Source organism: Pelophylax lessonae, assembly GCF_965119305.1.
Source record: "Pelophylax lessonae genome assembly, chromosome: 10".
NCBI classification, from domain to species: domain Eukaryota; kingdom Metazoa; phylum Chordata; class Amphibia; order Anura; family Ranidae; genus Pelophylax; species Pelophylax lessonae.
In genome coordinates this window covers 84325050-84347393 of record NC_138777.1, presented here as the reverse complement: position 1 = coordinate 84347393, position 22344 = coordinate 84325050, and the positions used below count along the sequence as shown (strand labels likewise).

General features: G+C 46.1%; 1 protein-coding gene across 1 annotated transcript in view; it reads left to right on the top strand.

Annotated features, from left to right (window-relative positions):
- The window catches only part of LOC309565962 (von Willebrand factor-like), a gene marked incomplete at both ends in the record, with an annotated part of 214069 nt that overhangs the window by 16379 nt on the left and 175346 nt on the right, over nucleotides 1-22344 (top strand). Inside the window, 2 exons of the mRNA XM_082270990.1 lie at nucleotides 678-728; nucleotides 20859-21120. Of these exons, the coding sequence (XP_082127116.1) occupies nucleotides 678-728; nucleotides 20859-21120 (313 nt within the window). The remainder of the gene's footprint in view (nucleotides 1-677; nucleotides 729-20858; nucleotides 21121-22344) is intronic.

The window sequence follows — 22344 nt, the reverse complement described above, 5'->3', positions numbered from 1 at the left end:
TCCGATCTGTCACTCCCTGTCACTATGGAGATCCGCCCGCTGTGTTTACACACAGCGGGCGGATCTCCAGACTCGATCCCCGACGATCGGGTAAGAGCAGCGGCGATCGCCGCTGCTCCTCCCCTGGCCCGACTCCCGCTGTGAATGAAAACAGCGGGAGCGAGCCTCCGGCGGCGCGCAAGCGCCGCCCAGAAGGGGGAGTGTCTGACGACGTTAATACTACGTCGTCAGACGATAACGAACCACTCTGCCGCAGTAGTATTACTGTGAGCAGACGTAAAGTGGTTAATAATAACAATCTGTATCATTAATATTAATCAATAAGTAATCCCTATACACATGTATCAGGTATCATAATGAATATACAGTACCTGTGCTATGGTTAATTTCTGTTTTTGTTTTTGTTGATAAAAAATACAAGGAAATGGCCCTCTAAAGTCCTATGGAAATTTTTGTAAAACTAATTTTCCGTACTACAAACCTTATGAAGTACTCTTCATACTATATCATGACCAAACATACTTTAAATCATACATAATTTGATAGCCATGCAGCTATAAAAGGCATGATGAAAAACTTAAAGAAGCATTTGTTCTGTATTTCTATATATATTTATTGAGCACCATCTTGTCTTTTATTTATTTATTCATTTATTTTTATTTCAATTTTAACAACAGAAGCACAGAGAATATCAGTGATCCAACTGTCTACTAACCTTCCAGTGAAAGGTAGGTAATAAAAAATTTTCTAACTTGATTGGATGTTGGTTGTGTATAGTGTGTAGACAGTAAATATTTCAATAAGGGTATTCATTAACCACTTGCCTTCTGTGCACTTAAACACCCTTCCCATCCAGGCCAATTTTCAGCTTTCAGCGCTGTCACACTTTGAATGACAATTGCGCGGTCATGCTACACTGTACCCATTTGAAATTTTTATCATTTTTTTCACACAAATAGAGCTTTCTTTTGGTGGTATTTAATCATCTCTGGGTTTTTTATTTTTTACAAAAAAAAAGAATAAAGACAAAAAATTTTGAAAAAAAAAAAAAGTTTTTCTTATTTTCTGCGAGTAAATTTTGAAAATAAACTTTTCTCCTTCACTGATGTGCGCTGATGAGGCGGCACTGATGGGCACTGATAGGCTGCACTGATGGGCACTGATGAGGTGGCACTTATGGGCACTGATGAGGTGGCACTTATGGGCACTGATGAGGAGGTACTAATATGCCGCACTGATGAGCACTGATAGGCAGCACTGATAGGCGGCACTGAGAGGCGGCACTGCTGGGCACTGATAGGCGGCACTGCTGGGCACTGAGAGGCGGCACTGCTGGGCACTGAGAGGTGGCACTGCTGGGCACTGAGAGGCGGCACTGAGAGGCGGCACTGATGGGCACTGATAGGCGGCACTGATGGGCACTGGCGGATGGCACTGGACACTGACGGGTGGCACTGATGAGCGGCACTGATGGGCAGCACCATCAGTGCCCACATTCAGTGCCCATAGTGCTGCCAGTCAGTGCTCATCAGTGCCTAGATGAGCAGGCACTGATGGGCACTGACTAGCAGCACTATGGGCACTGATTGTGGGCATTGATGGGTGGCACTGATGGCGGGCACTGTGGGCACTGATGGGGGGGCACTGTGTGTGTGTTTTTACCTTGTGTAATCAGGGCACTGGTGATCGGTGCCCTGATTACATTCCCCGGCGCTGTGAGGCTCCCCCTCCTTCCTCACACTGCAGGCTCCGTGTGAGGAAGGAGTGCCGGCGATGAGAGATGATCTCATATGTTTACATATGAGATCATCGCTCATTGGACGGCCAGATCACGTGGTGAATGGCCGCTGTGATTGGCCATTCACCACGATCTGTGATCGGCCGTGTCCAAGGGACACGGCCGACACAGATTTTCCCCGCAGCGCGCTCGCGGGAGCGCGCTGGGGGCGTGTCACTGGGAGGCCGTTTAAAAACGGCCTCCCGAAAATTCGAGTCCGCGCTGCAGCCGTATATAGGCTGTAGCGCGGACGGGGGGTGGTTAAACAATATACTTTACATGTGCGCACATACATTTAAGGTGTTTCTAAAGACATTGTTCGTTTTCTTCTCATTAAATTTCACTAGTAAAGGGAGAGGATATTACCCTACTGCCATTTCGGAGGTGGAAATGAAAAATAAATTTATCCCTCACTATATTGTGAATGGCAATTTTTTATTTTACAAACATCTCAGATGTAAGAAAGGCACCTTGTGTAGACAATTACAAAACAGCACAAAAGAGATTAGCTCTGATAATAAAATTATATAAAATATCCTTTAAAACAGTAATAAAGTAAATAACCGCGCTAAAACACAAAAAATTCAATGTGTGAAAAGTTGAATAAAACAAAGCTGCAGCAGCAGCGGGACACACCAAAAATAATATATAAACAAGTAAAGCTGCGCTAAGTGATAAATCGGATAAACACATATAAATAGAGGATATCCCTAAAGGTATCCAAATAAAAATAAATATAAATGATACAAGGTGATATCAAATACTTATGTTCTTTTGCAATTAAATAAAGTGACATCCAATAGTAACAAGTACATGAATCACAGTGTCCAATGACTTATGTAAATAAAGTCCAAAGATGAGTGTAACAGTGCTCAAAAGCAAGCCTCCACCATTCAATAATGCTAACACCGTGCTGGAAGGGAATCACGCTAATGCGCTTACCAGAACACCATAAATGTAGGCATATAGAACTCGGAGCTCAACCAAGGACCTAGACAGCTCCACTTAGACCGACGAGGAGGTTCCGCTCAGATCAGCCAGATAATAGACCTTGAAAATCCGGACATTGCACAGCCATGTGTATGTTAAAACAGCGCTGAACGGCAGGATCCAAAAGAAAACACACAGCCGCCCGACTTCCGGGTATTGCGTTGTGACGCCAGCACGCCTTTCCTTTTTTTTTTCGTCACAAATGGCGTATTCCTGGGGAAGATATATTGTATTGTTTATATCTAGAGTTGAGCAGACACCTGGATGTCCGTGTTCGGCGGGTTCGGCCGAACTTTAAAAAAAAGTCCGGGTCCGTGTCCCGGACTTTTGCCGAACTTTTCCCGGACACCGAACCCCATTGAAGTCAATGGGGACCCGAACTTTCAAGCACTAAAATGGCTCTAAAACACCAATGGAAAGGGCTAGAGTGCTGCAAATGGCAGCAAAACGTAGTTAAGAGCATGGCAAGTGCTCTGCAAACAAATGTGGATAGGGAAATAACTTAAAACAACAAAAAAAAACAGAAAAATAAAACAATGTTCTTCATCTCTGAAGGACGAGGCCCATATGGAGTAGGAGGGAGGTTGAGGTGGTGGTGGATGTGGCGGTGTCATAGGCGTGCGCACAGGGTGTGCCGGGTGTACCTGGGCACACCCTAATCACCTAGGGCACATAGCATTATCGCTCTGTTTGCCAGTGAGGAGATGGGAAAGATCTCCCTCGGACCTGCTCTGCTCTATTTCTCTTTGCCAGCAGGGAGAGTAATGTATCGGGGCCATGTACATGTAGGCAAACACATGCATGTGTATTTAAACTTTGGGGTGCACACCCTAATGCAATAGGCTGCGCAAACCTATGGGCGGTGTAGGTGGAAGCGGCAGTGGAGGAGGACCAGGGCCGGATTAAGAGCATCATGGGCTTGGTGCTGAGGATTTTGAAGGGCCTTAAGGGCCGTGCCTTGGCATGCACCCAGAGGAGGAAGGGTGCAGCCATGCATGCCTAATTCCACATGGGATGCTGTCTCTGAAGCCCATAAACACATCCATGCATCGGCAACTGTCCCTCCTTGTCCGGCCTTCGTGCTGTGTTGGGAGGTTCTGAGGGAGCTGCCTGGGGAAGCGAGCATAGAAGCCAGACTTCTGTGTTTACAAGTGACAGAAGAGCGGTAACAGTGAATATGGAGAACCCGGGGCCTATATAAAGGTAGGGGCCTCGAGCTGCAGCTCCAATAGCCCCTACGTTAATCTGGCCCTGAGGAGGACGAGGTAGCCAACACTGGTTCTTTTCACAAATTTTAAATGAGGGTACAGCCCAAAAGAGTGAGAAAGAGCAAAAATGGAACAATGGCTGGGTAAGGTCGGTATCCATCGCTATTCTGCACAAGGTACGGAAATGTCCCGTGGGATCCATGCCTGGTTCATTTTAATGAACGTGAGCTTGTCCACATTGTCTCTGGACAGGAGGCTGCGCTTGTCTGTGATAATGCCCCCAGCCGTGCTAAATACCCGTTCAGATAATACACTGGCTGCAGGGCACACCAGCACCTCCAAGGTGTAAAGGGCAAGCTCAGGCCATGTGCCCAACTTGGAGACCCAGAAGTTGAAGGGGGCAGACCCATCATTCAGTACGTCTAGGCGTGTGCACACATACTGCTCTACCATGTTGGTGAAATGCTGATTCCTGCTAAGACGTTCGATATGAGCTGCTGGTGCTGCTGTTTGTTGTGGCGTGCTGACAAAGCTTTTCCACATTTCGGCCATGCTAACCCTGCCTTCTGAGGTGCTGGCGGTGCCCTGGTTGCGTTGGCGACCTCTTCCTCCTCCTCCTCCTCCTCTGCCTTGTGCTTCCACTGTGACACCGCTGTCAGGTGGGAATGCCAGCAGCATCGCGTCTACCAGCGTGCGCTTGTACTCGCGCATCTTGCGATCGCGCTCCAGTGAGTGAATTAAGGACGGTACGTTGTCCCTGTAACGGGGATCCAGCAGCGTGGCAACCCAGTAATCAGCACAAGTTAGAATGTGGGCAACTTGGCGGTCGTTGTGGGGACACTGCAGCAGGTAATCGCTCATGTGTGCCAGGCTGCCCAGAGGCAACGAAAGGCTGTCCTCTGTGGGAGGTGTATCGTCTGTGTCCTCTGCATCCCCCCAGCCATGCACCAGTGATGGCCATGAGCTGGCCTGGGTGCCACCCTGCTGTGAACATGGTTCCATTTCCTCCTCCAGCTCCTCCTCCTCATCCTCCTCATCCTCCAGAACTGTGCCCCTGCTGGACAATTGTGTCCCTGGCGTTTGTGTGTGCAGGAACCCACCCTCGGAGCCCCTTGTGAATGACTGCCCTGAAAGCCTTGGAAATGTTACCTCTTCATCCTCCTCCTCCTCCTCATCCTGTGCCACATCCTCTTCCATCATCGCCCGAATTGTTTTTTCAAGGAGGCATAGAAGTGGGATAGTTAAGCTGACAACGGCGTCATCGGCACTGGCCATGTTGGTGGAGTACTCAAAACAGCGCAACAAGGCACACAGGTCTCGCATGGAGGCCCAGTTATTGGTGGTGAAGTGGTACTGTTCCGCAGAGCGACTCACGCGTGCGTGCTGCAGCTGAAACTCCACTATGGCCTGCTGCTGCTCGCACAGTCTTTCCAGCATGTGCAAGGTGGAGTTCCACCTTGTGGGCACGTCACATATGAGGCGGTGAGCGGGAAGGCCGAAGTTACGCTGCAGCGCTGACAGGCGAGCAGCAGCAGGGTGAGAACGCCGAAAGTGCGCACAGACGGCCCGCACTTTCTGCAGCAGCTCTGACATATCGGGGTAGTTTTTAAGGAACCTCTGCACCACCAAATTCAGCACATGCGCCAGGCAAGGGATGTGCGTCAAACCGGCTAGACCCAGAGCTGCTATGAGATTTTGCCCGTTATCGCACACCACCAGGCCGGGCTTGAGGCTCGCTGGCAGCAACCACTCATTTGTCTGCTGTTCCATGCTCCTCCACAACTCCTGCGCGGTGTGTGGTTTTTCCCTCAAACAGGCAAGTTTTAAAACTGCCTGCTGTCGTTTACCCCTGGCCGTGCTGAAGAAGGTGGTGAAGGTGTTAAGCTGTCCGGATGAGGAGGCGGTAGAGGATGAGGAAGCGGAGTAGGAGGAGTTAGGAACAGGAGGCAAACTGAAATGCGCCCTGCAATCCTCGTGGTGGAAGGACATGCGCCAAATTGCTATCCGCCTCAGGCCCATCCGCCACTGCATTTACCCAGTGTGCCATTAGGGAGATATAACGTCCCTGACCGTGCTTACTGGTCCACGTATCGGTAGTTAGGTGGACCTTGCCACAGATGGCGTTGCGCAGTGCACACCTGATTTTTTCCCCCACTTGGTTGTGCAGGGAAGGGATGGCTTGCCTGGAAAAGTAGTGGCGGCTAGGCACGACGTACTGTGGGACAGCCACCGACATAAGGCTTTTAAAACTGTGCGTCTCCACCAGACGGAATGACAGCATTTCAAAGGCCAAGAATTTTGAAATGCTGGCATTCAGGGCCAGGGATCGCGCGTGGGTAGGGGGGTACTTCCTTTTCCTCTCAAGTGTTTGGGAGATGGAAAGCTGAACGCTTCCACGGGACATTGTGGAGATGGTTGGTGACCCAGGTGGTGGTGTTGCTGAGAGATCGTCTGTTTGCGGGGTGGCAGGTGCCGGTATCACTACAGATGTGGCTGGAGCGGCCGAGACTGCAGCAGAAGAGGAAGCAGGATGAGCCAGAGACGTTTCTTGGTTTTGAGGATGTCTACTCCACTGCAGCTCGTGCTTTGCACTTAGATGCCTGATCATGCAGGTTGTGCTCAGGTTGAGAAGGTTTATGCCTCGCTTCAGGCTCTGATTGCACAGGGTGCAAACCACTCGTGTCCTGTCATCAGCACATTTTCTAAAGAACTTCCACGCTAGAGAACTCCTTTGAGCTGGCTTTGGTGCGCTCGTTCCCTTGCTGCGTTGGGCAGTAGCAGGCGTAGTGTCTAGGGCACGGCCGCTCCGCTTCTGCACCCTGCTCCCTCTTCTGCTGTGCTGGTGGCTCTGTGCGACCACCGCCTCTTCCTCCAAACTACTCAGGTCACCTGCATGACCTTTATTCCATGTGGGGTCGAGGACCTCATCGTCCTAAACATCATCTTCCACCCAGTCTTCACCCTTGCCCTCCTTGTCGGTCTCCACAATTCTGAACGCTGCAGCAGTTGGCACCTGCGTTTCGTCATCATCGGAGACGTGCTGCGATGGTCCTTGCATGTACTCATCTTGAGAAATAAGTGGTTGGGCATCGCTGCACTCAATCTCTTCCACTTCTGGGGCAGGGCTAGATGGATGGCCCTGGGAAACCTTGCTGACAGAGTCCTCAAAAAGAAGAAGAGACTGCTGTATGGCTTGGGGCTCAGACTGCTTGCCTGATTTGCAAGGGGGTGAGGTGAAAGACGGTTGGACATTGGCTGCAGGTGCCAACTCTGACCTTTCTGCAGTAGACTGGGTGGGAGACAATGTGAAGGAGGCACTGTCAGCAACCCAATCTACTATCGCCTGTACTTCTTCAGGCCTCATCACGTCTAGAGGTGCATTATGCCCTACCAAATACTGCTGCAGGTTCTGTCTCCTACTCACACTTGAGGAAGGTGTTTCACTTGTGCGTGTAGCTGGCACAGATCGACCACGCCCTCTCCTTGCAACAGGAGCTCTACCAGCAGCACCACGACCCAGGCCACGGCCCCTATTTGACGGTCTCCTCATATTTCTGTAATTTATGATCTTGCCCTAGAAAGGTGTTTATTAAATAGCGGAACAAAACAACAACAGTATCGCACGGGTGTATCTGACAGTCAAATATGCAAACTATGCCGCAATTTAATGTTTTTTACCCCAAAAGGGTGTATATTGAATAGCGGAATAGGAAAAAGGATAAAAAAACGGTGTATCTCACACGTACAAACACAGACTAGGCCCCGATTAAAATTTTTTGTACCCTAAAGGGTGGATGAGGAAGAGGAGTAGGAGGAGTTGGGAACAGGAGGCAAACTGAAGCGCCCTGCAATCCTTGGCGGTGGAAAGAAATGCGCCAAACAAATTTAAAAGGTGTATCTCACACGTACCGATACAGACTATGCCGTAATTTAATTTTCTTACACTCCAAAAGGGTGTATATTGAATAGCGGAATAGGAAAAATGTTATAATACGGTGTATCTCACACGTACGAACACAGACTAGGCCCCGATTACAATTTTTTGTACCCTAAAGGCAGGATGAGGAAGAGGAGTAGGAGGAGTTGGGAACAGGAGGCAAACTGAAGCGCCCTGCAATCCTCGGCGGTAGAAGGAGATGCACCAAACAAATTTAAAAAGGTGTATCTCACATGTACCGATACAGACTATCCCGCAATTTCATTTTTTACACTCAAACAGGGTGTACATTGAATAGCGGAATAGGACAAATTTACAAAACGGTGTATCTCACACGTACAAACACAATCTAGGCCCCGATTACAATTTTTTGTACCCTAAAGGCAGGATGAGGAGTAGGAGGAGTTCGGAACAGGCAGGAGGCAGACTGAAGCACCCTCAAATCCTCGGCATTATGAGATGCGCCCCAAAAATTGGAAAGGTGTATCTCACACGTACCGACACAGACTATCCCGCAATTTAATTGTTTATACCCAAAGGTTTTTATTAAATAGCGGAATAGAAAATATGATCAAAAAAAGTGTATGTATCTCACACGTACACAACCAGACTAGGCCCCAATTACTATTGTTTGTACCCCTAAAGGCAGGATGAGGAGTAGGAGGAGTACGGAACAGGCAGCACCCTCAATTCTTCAGAAGTATGAGATGAACCCCAAAAACTTGGAAATGTGTATCTCACACGTACCAACACAGACTATCCCGCAATTTAATTGTTTATACCCAAAGGTTTTTATTGAATAGCGGAATAGAAAATATGATCAAAAAAAGTGTATGTATCTCACACGTACACAACCAGACTAGGCCCCAATTACTATTGTTTTTATCCCTAAAGGCAGGATGAGGAGTAGGAGGAGTTTGGAACAGGCAGCACCCTCAAATCTTCAGAAGTATGAGATGAACCCCAAAAACTTGGAAAGGTGTATCTCACACCTACCAACACAGACTATCCCGCAATTGAATTGATACCCAAAGGTTTTTATTGAATAGCGGAATAGAAAATATGATCAAAAAAGTGTATGTATCTCACACGTACACAACCAGACTAGGCCCCAATTACTATTGTTTGTACCCCTAAAAGGCAGGATGAGGAGTAGGAAGAGTTTGGAACAGGCAGCACCCTCAAATCTTCAGAAGTATGAGATGAACCCCAAAAACTGGAAAGGTGTATCTCACACCTACCAACACAGACTATCCCGCAATTTTATTGATATCCAAAGGTTTTTATTGAATAGCGGAATAGAAAATATGATCAAAAAAAGTGTATGTATCTCACACGTACACAACCAGACTAGGCCCCAATTACTATTGTTTGTACCCCTAAAAGGCAGGATGAGGAGTAGGAGGAGTTTGGAACAGGCAGCATCCTCAAATCTTCAGAAGTATGAGATGAACCCCAAAAACTTGGAAAGGTGTATCTCACACCTACCAACACAGATTATCCCGCAATTTAATTGATACCCAAAGGTTTTTATTGAATAGCGGAATAGAAAATATGATCAAAAAAAGTGAATGTATCTCACACGTACACAACCAGACTAGGCCCCAATTACTATTGTTTGTACCCCTAAAAGGCAGGATGAGGAGTAGGAGGAGTTTGGAACAGGCAGCACCCTCAAATCTTCAGAAGTATGAGATGAACCCCAAAAACTTGGAAAGGTGTATCTCACACCTACCAACACAGACTATCCCGCAATTGAATTGATACCCAAAGGTTTTTATTGAATAGCGGAATAGAAAATATGATCAAAAAAAGTGTATGTATCTCACACGTACACAACCAGACTAGGCCCCAATTACTATTGTTTGTACCCCTAAAGGCAGGATGAGGAGTAGAGATGTATAGAACTGTTCGCCGGCGAACAGTTCCCGGCGAACTTAGCATGTTCGCGTTCGCCGCTGCCGGCGAACATATGCGATGTTCGGTCCGCCCCCCATAAGACATCATTGAGGCAAACTTTGACCCTGAACTTTACAGTCAGCAGACACATTTCCAGCCAATCAGCATACCTCCCTCCCACACCCTCCCACCTCCTATAAATAAGCAAGGGCAGCATCCATCTTAGATCATTCTGAAGCAGTGTGTGTAGTGAGAGTAGGGAGAGAGCTGCTGCTGCTGCTGCTGCTGCTGTTAAGCTAGGGACAGTTAGTCAGTGTTCCTGGTCTTGCAGTGTTCTTGGTCCACTACTGCTGTAATATCAGCACCCCAAAAAGCCCTTCTAAGGGCTGGTATTTGTGTTTTTTTTTTATATATATATATATATATATATATATATATATATATATATATATATATATATATATATACCTAGCGTCCCCAAAAGCCCTTTTAAGGGCTGGTAATTGAGTTGTTTCTTCTTATATATATATATATATATATCTATATCTATCTAGTGTCCCCAAAAGCCCTTTTAAGGGCTGGTAATTGAGGATTTTTTTTATTTATATATATACATATATATATATATATATATATATAGTGTCCCCAAAAGCCCTTTTAAGGGCTGGTAAGGTAATAGAGTTTTTTCTTTATATATATATCTATATATATCTATTGTACACTGCAGTTGCCTGCCCGCTGTGTGTGAGAGGCCACAGACCTACCACAGACTGTACTGTGTGCACACCACACTCATTTCGGGTGGCACAGGCACAGTACCTTGCATTTTAAAAAATATTTTTTTTTCCTCTGTCATAATTGCAGTGAGTGCTGTGTCAGGTCCACAGAGTGCACTGTACCCACTGCAGTGCACTGCCCACCACTGATATATATACGGTGGCACAGCATCTTGTTGCAATAAATTGAAAAAAAAAAATATTTTTTATTATTCCAGTTGCCTGGGCTGCCAGTTACTGTCAGGTCCACAGAGTGAACTGTGCCCACTGCAGTGCCACTGTGTGCCCACCCACCACTGATATATAAGGTGGCACAGCAGCTTGCAAAGTAAAAAAAAATATATATTTTTTTTAATTGCAGTTGCCTGGGTGCCAGTGACTGCTGTCAGGTCCACAAAGAGTGTACTGTGCCACTGCCCACCCACCACTGATATATAAGGTGGCACAGCAGCTTGCAAAGTAAAATAAAATATATTTTTTTAAAATTGCAGTTGCCTGGGTGCCAGTGACTGCTGTCAGGTCCACAGAGAGTGTACTGTGCCACTGCCCACCCACCACTGATATATAAGGTGGCACAGCAGCTTGCAAAGTAAAATAAAATATTTTTTTACTTTCAATGGTTTTTATTGAAATTTCAGAAACACAAGTAAAACATAACAAAGTACACGGGGGGGGGGGGGGACAGAGAAAAAAGGGGGGGAGGGGAAGGGTGCGATGTACATTACATAGTACAAAGGTTTGCATCAATCTTGGTACAATCAGTAGGTTTAACAAAGATTATACAATACGAACAATGCGAGAGTATAACAACTGGTGTAGAGGTAAATGGAACAACAGAACTAGGTAATTCCTGTCAACAAGGGTTGGTGAAGTATTTGCTTTGCATCCAGAATGACCAGTGTTTGTGGAACCTAGGGCTTTGAAGAACAGCATAGGCATAAGCTTTCTCCAAAGAGAATTGGAGGTTAATCTGTTTAATGACCTCAAGGTGTGAAGGAGCGATTGGCTGCCTCCAACATCTGGCTATAATCGTCCTTGCTGCAATTAGTATATGGGTAATAACAGTATGCATGGCGAGTGGAAATGAGTCTATGCCCAAGGAGAGGAGTGCTAAGGCCGGGTCTGTGCTTCTTAAAATGCCAGTGACATCTGATATAATTTCGAAAATCTTTCCCCAAAAACTGGTCAGACTTCTACATTGCCAAAAGATGTGAAGAATCGTGCCCACCTGGTCACAGTTACGCCAGCAGAGGGGGCTTTGGGTATCGAAAATTTTGGAAAGTCGGTACGGGGTTAGATACCAGCGAGTCAACACTTTTTGCGCCTGTTCCCAATGGGATACACATTTGGAGGCTCTATAAGTAGCACGGATGGCCGTTTGCCATTGAGCATCTGAGAAGGTTTGCTTGAGGTCACCTTCCCAGGAAATCATATGTGGGGACTTGCGGAACGTATTTTTATGCTTGATGGTATTGTAGAATAGGGATATACCTTTTGTAGAGCATACGGGGTTAGTGAAGAATTGCCATAATTGAGGGGATACCAGGATCACCGGTGGAGGGTATTTACGCAGGAAACTGGAGATGCTGTTGTATGCAAGGGTAGCTTGTACTGGGAGGGAAAATTCACTGGCAAGCTTTGTGAACGGTTTAAGGGTGTCACCCTGGTAGAGCTGTGATACGAAGGTGATGCCAGCTGCATGGAATTTGGAGAGGTTAACATAAGGGAGGAGGACATTCAAAGTGGCAATGGGGATTGGTAGTTTGACAGGTGTCGCAGAACCTGGAAGGTGGTGGGATAACATTCTCCATGACAATAGGGGAGCCTGAGTCGGTAGGGGGAGCGTGTGGAGGGGTACCTGTTTCCAGCTATCTGCTAATAGCAGATCACTAAGGGCATGTACATTAGAGAGCGCTTTTTCTATGGGAACCCACGGGAGGTCAGAGCGTTCGGAAAACCATTGGCGAAGGGCGGTGAGATGGGCCGCAGAATGGTAATCCAGAAGGTCTGGCATACCAATGCCTCCAACCGATTTGTGGCGAGTCGAATGGGCATAAGAGCATCTGGCCCTCTTTTTTTGCCAGACAAAAGCGCGGAGGAGCGACGAAAGGGGTTTGATGAGCTTCTGGGGAATGTAGACTGGGAGAGTACGAAAGAGATACAAAATTTTGGGTAAGCAGACCATTTTAAATGCAGCAATCCTGCCAGTCCACGAAAGATCTGCCGACGTAAGTTTGGCTATGTCTGCGGAGATAGTCGAGATCAGAGGTTTGATATTGGAGGTGACTAAGTTGGCCGAGGGAAACGTGAGGTTAATGCCTAAATAGCGGAGCGGTGACGTAGACCATGTGTAAGGGAGAGTGGTTTGTAGATGAGTACGCGTTGTATTGTGTACGCCCATATTGAGAATAACGGACTTACTAAAGTTGACTTTGTAATATGAGAGATGACTGAAATTTTGTAGTATGTCGTGGGCCGCCGGGAGGGATACTACAGGGTTTGTGAGACTAAGAATCACATCATCAGCGAATAGTGTAATGACATGTTCCGAGCGGTTGATTTTAAAGCCGGAGACCAGGGAGTTTTGTCTAAAGGAGGCTGCTAGTGGTTCAATGATCAGGTTGAAGACAAGAGGAGATAAGGGGCATCCTTGACGGGTGCCATTTGTTATAAAAAATGGTTTAGACAGGACTCCTGCTGATAGGACTTTAGCCGAAGGTGAAGAGTAAAGGGAGAGTATAGCGGACATGATCGGGCCCGAGAAGCCGAACTTCTGCAGCACCAATTCCATGTACCCCCAGTGGACTCGATCGAACGCCTTCTCTGCGTCTATAGAGAGGAGCAGAGAAGGCGTTCTAGAGCGCTCTGCGTGGTGGATCAGGTTGACTACTCTTCTGGTAGCGTCCGGAGCTTGTCTTCCCTTTACAAAACCCATCTGATCCATGCCTACTAGTGTGGGGAGAATTGTTGCTAGTCTATTGGCTATCAATTTGGCATAGACTTTTACATCAGTGTTTAATAGCGAAATGGGCCTGAAATTCGCGGGTGTGGATGGTGGTTTACCGGGTTTGGGGAGGGTGGTGATATTAGCTAGGAGCATTTCTGACGGAAGAGTACCGGTTTGGATGGCCGTGGAAAATAAAGGGAGCATGTGGGGAATTAGGGTGTCTTGCATGGTGTGATAATACTCATTTGTCAGGCCGTCCGGACCTGGGGATTTACGGAGGGGAAGGGCTTTAAGAGTTTTGGCTAATTCTTGGGTTGAGAAAGGGCGGTTCAGGTAGGCAAGGGAGTCTGTAGAGAGTGTTGGTAGATCAAGGCGGTCAAGGAATGCTTTTATGTCACAGGCGCTGGGCTGGGGGGTGTCTTTGTCATCACGCAGGTTATATAGGGATCCATAGTAGTCTGCGAAGGCATCAGCAATTTTTTGGGGGTGGGTTAATTTTTCACCAGTGTGTGGGTGGGTAATAGAGTCTATCCTGGATTTTATTCGTTTGGCACGTAGCCGAGAGGCCAGGAATTTGCCTGCCTTATTGTGGGACGAGTAATACTGTAAACGCAGTCGGGCCAACATTTTGTCGTGACGGTCAATAAGGAGACGCCGGAGGTCTAATCTCAAGGATGTGAGTTTGGATGCATTAGCGGGGGAGGGTGCGGTGGCATTGATAGTGTCTAGTGAGTGAATTTCTGCAGTGAGGTCCCTCAACTTCTGTTGATATCTCTTTTTAAGGCGAGAGCCCAGCTGTATGAGGATTCCCCTGACGAACGCCTTGTGGGTGTTCCAGAGGGTGGTTGGGCTGACATCTGGTGTGTCATTGGTCTCAAAGAATTCTCTCATTTGTGATTGCAAGTGTTTAAGGGAGTCAGGGTCAGATAAGATGGAGTTGTTACAACGCCAAATATAGGAGGATGGGTTTGCAGGGCCGGTGGAAATGGTCATGTGTATTGCCGCATGGTCGGACCACGTGATAGGGGAAAGGTCAGTGTCAACTACTAGGGGCAGAGTGGCAGAATCTACCAAGAACAAGTCGATCCTGGAGTAAGTGTTGTGACAGGGTGAGAAATAAGTATAACCTCTTTCTTCCGCGTGTTGGTACCTCCACACGTCATGGAGTCCTTCGGCATGTGTTAAAGCAGCCAGTGAAGGCAACTTCGATTTAGGATTGGAGGAGGAGTCCATGACGCGGTCTGGCACCAAATTGAAGTCCCCACAGATGATCAATTTGCCCACCGTTAATTTTTTTACCTTAGCATATAATTTACGTAGAAAACGCAATTGGTGAGTGTTAGGCGCATATACATTAACTAACGTGTAATGGCAGCCATCCAAAGTACAATTAACAATGAGATACCGTCCCTCCGTGTCCTGCACCACCCTGGAGTAAGCGAAGGACACCGAGGCACGGACAGCTATCAACACCCCCCTCTTCTTTTCGTTGGATGATGCTAGAAAGACGTGTGGGAATTCCTGATGGGAACATTTGGGGGTAGATCCCAGCTTGAAGTGAGTCTCTTGGACTGCAAGAATGTCCGCCTTGGAAGAAAGTGCTTCTTGCCACAAGGAGTAGCGCTTAGCCGGGTGGTTGAGACCCTTAACGTTCAGTGAGAGGAAGTGCAAGGGCGTCATGGGGGTGGATAAGGGGACACAGAGGTGGCGGGGTCAGTGAAGAGAGGCAGTCCTTCGGGGCATAGAGGCAAGTCCATCAGTGGTGGATAGAAAGTGAGGGACAAGGGGCAAGGCCATAGTCCAACAGGGATATGAGCAGCACCGTGGAAAAAAGTACCTGAGTAGGAGACGGTCATTGAAGATCGATTGCAGGCGATGAAGAACTCAGCAGAGGAATTAAAGCCGTGACAAGGACAAAGTTGAATCAAGATAGTGAGCGAAGTCCAGCTGCGTGTGTAGCGGATGAATGCAAAACCGGAGTCTCTACCTGGAGTTGTGGAGAGAGAGAAAAAAAAGGGGATAGACACAACATAGGACAAAAGACACGACAAACAAGGAGGGAGGGGGAGGTAAAAAGAACTTGGCCCATGGGGACCAGGTGAGCAATCTGTATTGCGGAGATTGCGGGGTTCATGGACACGGTGTTGGGTGTCCATCAGAGACAGCGGAGCCGGGCGTACCCGTCAGGATGATATGTGGTGAATTCACTTGTGACGGTTAGATGATCTGGACGATCTGGATGCGAGTTGCCAATCCGGTTGGACGTGAGTAGGCAAAAGTGGGGCGCTGCTGCTTGGAGAATGGTCTGGAGGCTCAGGGACTATACCCCATTGCTGTAGCAGGCGTATCCCTTGGTCAATCGTAGTTATTTGGGACGTCGATCCTTGGTAGGTGATGCAAAGTTTGGCTGGATACTTCCATTTATATATGATTTTGTGATTCCTGAGGGCTTTAGTCACAGAGTTAAGGTTACGTCGTTGCTGTAGCGTATATTGGGAATAATCAGGGAGTACCTGGAGAGTAGCGGCGTGTTCAGGCAGGCGGTCCTTGCGTCGGAAAGTCTCAAGAATCTTTTCCTTTGCCTGAAAAAAGTGTATCCTAAGCAAAACATCCCGGGGAACTTCTTGTGGGAGGAAGGAGGGCTTGGGGATGCGATGGATTCTGTCAATTGTCAAGTCCGCATTAGTAAGCTCAGGTACCGATTTCTGGAAAAGATCTCTCACATAGGTAGGCAATTGGTTAGGGAGAACAGATTCCGGAATACCGCGAATCTTCAAGTTATTTCGCCGTGAACGGTCTTCAAGGTCCGCTAGTTTGGCTTGGATGTGGCGAATGTCAGTTTGTTGAGCTGTGTGGGAGTCTACAAGGGTATTATAAGACGCTGTAAATTCTCCCATTTTCTCCTCAATGGTATGTACTCTATCTCCCATCCCATGCAATTCTCTTTGGCAGTATGCTATGGAGGCAGAGATATTGGCTTGCAGGGAAGCATGGAACATAGACATCATGTCTTTTAAGGCTGTGTCCGTAATAGGTTTGCCTGTGGTCACCAGGGATGCAAAGGGATCAGGTGAGGGGGTATAGGCCTCAGCGTGGGTAGTGTGGCTGGCAGCAGCGCTCACCTCCATGTCCGGGTGTTCCAGGGTCGGCAGAGCTTCCTCCCACCTCGGTCGGGACTTAGCCGGGCTTTGTGTGGAGGGTGTAGAGGGCGAGGAGTCTGAGGAGCGAGATGGCCGCATTGGATTCGGCTGGGTGGAGAGCCCTGGAGCCGTAGGAGGAGCCGCGTCATCGGTGCGCGCCGCCGCAAGAGGGCGGACGCGCTGAGGCAGAGGAGAGGTGCCGGCGCCATTTTGTTGAAGACCGGCGGTGGCCGGCTTGAAAAACTCCGATAATTTGCGCACGACAGGCTGCTCCAGCTTCCTCCTTGCCATGATCGGTGGATGCAGCGGGACTTCGGACGCCCGAAAATGGTGCAGATGGGCTGCGATCGTCTCTGTGGTAGGCTGTGGAGATTGAATAGACCGGGTACACGCCGGAGCTCAAGGTCTAAGCGGCCATCTTAGCCAGCGGTCGCCACGCCCCCCCCAAAATAAAATATTTTTTTTTAAAATTGCAGTTGCCTGGGTGCCAGTGACTGCTGTCAGGTCCACAGAGAGTGTACTGTGCCACTGCCCACCCACCACTGATATATAAGGTGGCACAGCAGCTTGCAAAGTAAAAAAAAATATATATTTTTTTAAATTGCAGTTGCCTGGGTGCCAGTGACTGCTGTCAGGTCCACAGAGAGTGTACTGTGCCACTGCCCACCCACCACTGATATATAAAGTGGCACAGCAGCTTGCAAAGTAAAAAAAATATATATATATTTTTTAAATTGCAGTTGCCTGGGTGCCAGTGACTGCTGTCAGGTCCACAGAGAGTGTACTGTGCCACTGCCCACCCACCACTGATATATAAAGTGGCACAGCAGCTTGCAAAGTAAAAAAATATATATATATTTTTTAAATTGCAGTTGCCTGGGTGCCAGTGACTGCTGTCAGGTCCACAGAGAGTGTACTGTGCCACTGCCCACCCACCACTGATATATATGCCTGCAAGAGAAAAAGCCAGCCGCAGAGAAGCCGTATTCCTGAAAATATAAGAAAAATGCTGTTTTTTAGGGGTTCTGGACATGCTACAGAGCTGAAACTTGACAGGTACACTTTTTAGACCCCCCAGACACTAAATACAAAAAATGACATGCCTGCCTAAAAAAATGCCCGCTAAATGCCTGCAAGAGAAAAAGCCAGCCGCAGAGAAGCCGTATTCCTGAAAATATAAGAAAAATGCTGTTTTTTAGGGGTTCTGGACATGCTACAGAGCTGAAACTTGACAGGTACACTTTTTAGACCCCCCAGACACTAAATACAAAAAATGACATGCCTGCCTAAAAAAATGCCCGCTAAATGCCTGCAAGAAAAAAAGCCAGCCGCAGAGAAGCCGTATTCCTGAAAATATAAGAAAAATGCTGTTTTTAAGGGGTTCTGGACATGCTACAGAGCTGAAACTTGACAGGTACACTTTTTAGACCCCCCAGACACTAAATACAAAAAATTACATGCCTGCCTAAAAAAATGCCCGCTAAATGCCTGCAAGAGAAAAAGCCAGCCGCAGAGAAGCCGTATTCCTGAAAATATAAGAAAAATGCTGTTTTTTAGGGGTTCTGGACATGCTACAGAGCTGAAACTTGACAGGTACACTTTTTAGACCCCCCAGACACTAAATACAAAAAATGACATGCCTGCCTAAAAAAATGCCCGATAAATGCCTGCAAGAGAAAAAGCCAGCCGCAGAGAAGCCGTATTACTGAAAATATAATAAAAATGCTGTTTTTTAGGGGTTCTGGACATGCTACAGAGCTGAAACTTGACAGGTACACTTTTTAGACCCCCCAGACACTAAATACAAAAAATTACATGCCTGCCTAAAAAAATGCCCGCTAAATGCCTGCAAGAGAAAAAGCCAGCCGCAGAGAAGCCATATTCCTGAAAATATAAGAAAAATGCTGCTTTTTAGGGGTTCTGGACATGCTACAGAGCTGAAACTTGACAGGTACACTTTTTAGACCCCCCCAGACACTAAATACAAAAAATGACATGCCTGCCTAAAAAAATGCCCGATAAATGCCTGCAAGAGAAAAAGCCAGCCGCAGAGAAGCCATATTCCTGAAAATATAAGACAAATGCTGTTTTTAGGGGTTCTGGACATGCTACAGAGCTGAAACTTCACAGGTACACTTTTTAGACCCCCCAGATGCTAAATCCAAAGAAATTTTTTATTTTTATTTTTTTTTAATTTTTCCAATAATTGGCTCTCTATCAAAAAATTATAATTTTTAAGAACTTTTTTTTGCGTGATCCCTCTCCGGCATGCCACAGTCCAGGTGTTAGTCCCCTTGAAACAACTTTTCCATCACTATTGTGGCCAGAAAGAGTCCCTGTGTGTTTTAAAATTCGCCTGCCTATTGAAGTCTATGGCGGTTCGCCCGGTTCGCCGGTTCGCGAACATTTGCCGATGTTCGCGTTCGCCGTTCGCGGACGGCGAATTTTAGGTTCGCGACATCACTAATGAGGAGTAGGAGGAGTTTGGAACAGGCAGCACCCTCAAATCTTCAGAAGTATGAGATGAACCACAAAAACTCGGAAAGGTGTATCTCACACCTACCAACACAGACTATCCCGCAATTTAATTGATACCCAAAGGTTTTGATTGAATAGCGGAATAGAAAATATGATAAAAAAAAGTGTATGTATCTCACACGTACACAACCAGACTAGGCCCCAATTACTATTGTTTGTACCCCTAAAAGGCAGGATGAGTAGTAGGAGGAGTTTGGAACAGGCAGCACCCTCAAATCTTCAGAAGTATGAGATGAACCCCAAAAACTTGGAAAGGTGTATCTCACACCTACCAACACAGACTATCCCGCAATTTAATTGATACCCACAGGTTTTTATTGAATAGCGGAATAGAAAATATGATATAAGATTGGTGTGATTTATCAATAGCACATGATGTGAACAGCAGTGTCTTATATCATTCAGCTCTGCTGCAGGCCACAATTAATTTTTTTTTAACCCAAGGCTGTATATTGAATAGTGGAATAGAAAATAGTGTATGATTTTTGAAACCAATCAATAATAGCACATGTGAACTGAACACTGAACACAGCAGTGTATGATCAGAGTCAGCACAGCACAGCTGAAGGACAAACGCTGCACACAGTGACTGATAGAAAAAGACTTTTCTCCCTCCTCCTCAGTGGGCAAAAAAGTTTGTTTTCACTGCACCCCACACATAGCAAAATCGATGTGGACCACTGACACCTGCCTATCTCCAGCCTCTCCCTAAAAGGATTGATAAGATCGGTCACTGCAAACCCCCCCACACAGCAATATCGATTGTAGAACACACTGTCTGACCCTAAAAATCAGCAGCCTCTCTCCCTAAAAGGATTGATAAGATCGGTCACTGCAAACCCCACCCAGCAATATCGATTGTAGAACACACTGTCTGATCCTAAAAATCAGCAGCCTCTCCCTAAAAGGATTGATAAGATCGGTCACTGCAAAATCGATTGTAGAAAACTGACCCTAAAAATCAGCAGCCTCTCCCTAAAATGTCCTACAACTCGCCCTGCCTAACACACTCCGACCTGTCCCTCAATTCTATCCGGACACAAATGTTTTTTTTTGCCTGTCTGTCCCTAATCAGCAGCCAGCAAGTATGATGTGTGCTCTGTCCCTGAACTAACACAGCAGAATGACGCAGCGGCGCTGCCTCGGACTTATAAAGACTTGGTCACATGCTTCAGATGGCCAATCACAGCTACTAATACATTTGTAGGCATGGCTGGGATGGCTTAAGGCACACCAGTTAAACTCTTGTTGATTGGCTGTTGAAAGCCCGCCATGAAAAGCGCGCCAATGCATACAAAACCTGGAAATAAAATGACCGAACACGCATTTTTACCCGAACATACAGTAAAGTTTTCGGGTCCGTGTTCGGGTAACAAAAATCCAATTATTCGGTACGAACACGAATAATACAGTCCGTGTTCGCTCAACCCTATTTATATCCTTTAAAACAGGACTACATAGATTTTAGGAAATAAACTATATAAAGACACAGTAAATGGACTGGATAGAAAAAAACATATACATTCGGTATCCAATAACAAGACTATAGAGTAGGGCTCCCCTACTTTTCTGTAGTGAATAACCAAGCATTTTTGTGAAGTGTTTATGTAGAAATGGGTATTACATCTTCTTGTACATTTTTGCAGCTTTGAATGTGGCCCATAACAACAGGGCATGCAGCACCTGGGGAAACTTCCACTTCAAGAACTTTGATGGGGATATCTTCTACTTCCCGGGTACATGCAATTATGTCTTTGCCTCTCACTGCAAAAGCACCTATGAGGACTTCAACATCCAGATGCGACGGACTGTTGTGGACAATGTCCCTGTCATTGAGAAGATCAGCATGAAACTCGACGGGCTTATAGTGCAAATGGACCGCAAAACAGTTTCAGTCAGTGGCAATAGGTAAGTGCATAAGGCCAAGAGCCTAACTATAGCGATAGAAGACTGTGTGACTGCTGTAAGGGCATCTGCACTGAGGTTCCTAAGCTATCAGTCTGGACACATTGGGGTTGATTTACTAAAGGCTATTAGACTGTGCTCTTTGTAAAGTGTAGTTGCTCCAGAGCTTAGTAAATGAGCAGAAGCTCTGCTGACTTCCATCATCCTATCATGTGCAAGAAAAAATGCATTTTTTATTTTTTTTTATTTTCTTTGCACGTGATTGGGTATTCATTGCAAAGTGAAGCATTACCTCATTTACTAAGCTCTGAGCAACTGCACTTACAGAGTGCAACTGCACTTTGCAAAGTGCACATTCTATTTGCCTTTAGTAAATCAAACCCATTGTGTTTTTGCAGCTAGTAATAGTTTTTGGCCAATACATGTGTTGTAGATTAAAACAATAGAAATATTGCTTGGCAATTTTTATATAATTGTTATAAAAACAAGTAGTATTATGTAACAACGGAAGGATTGTCAAGCTGTAGTTATACTTTTTTAATATAAATATCTAGACTGTGTGATGGTTTACTCCAGCTGCATTACCGCTACAGAATAGCATCCTATTACCAAGCCTATCTTTAACTATACCGTGCTGAAAATCTTCCTGAAGAATAAATTATTAGCATATATAACTATTATTTAGAATGTATTTGAAGAAATAAAACTGATGTTTAAAACCAACATTTGTTTTTTTTTCTCTGGGCAAATTTCAACATTACTTATTTTTGTATCACTTCATTTTTCCTGAATCTTTCCATTCACTATAAGAAAAACTAGATATCTTGTGGGTATAAATATATCATAAGATAGATACATCGGCAAATTGTTTACCCCATAGTTTAGCCAGATCCATTCCAGTCACAGTACTTCTAAAGATAAAGTGCGTGTCTAGTCTAAAGCCTTTTTTTTCTAATTTTGAATAGGGGGAAGGATTAAAAACCTTTTCAGTTTTTTACAGCTTTCCAGGTTTCATTGAAGAGAGTGCTAACCTTCTCCTAACCTACTAAACCATGTTTATTTCTGTAACACACCATCCAAACCTAAGAAAAATAGCTGTCCTATAACACACTCACTCTACCTAATTGTCTTCTCTTTACCCCTATCACAAGCTTATCCATACCTCAGATGAGACTCATACATACAATATGTGTTGCCATACAATAGCTGATTGCTAACATTGGAAAT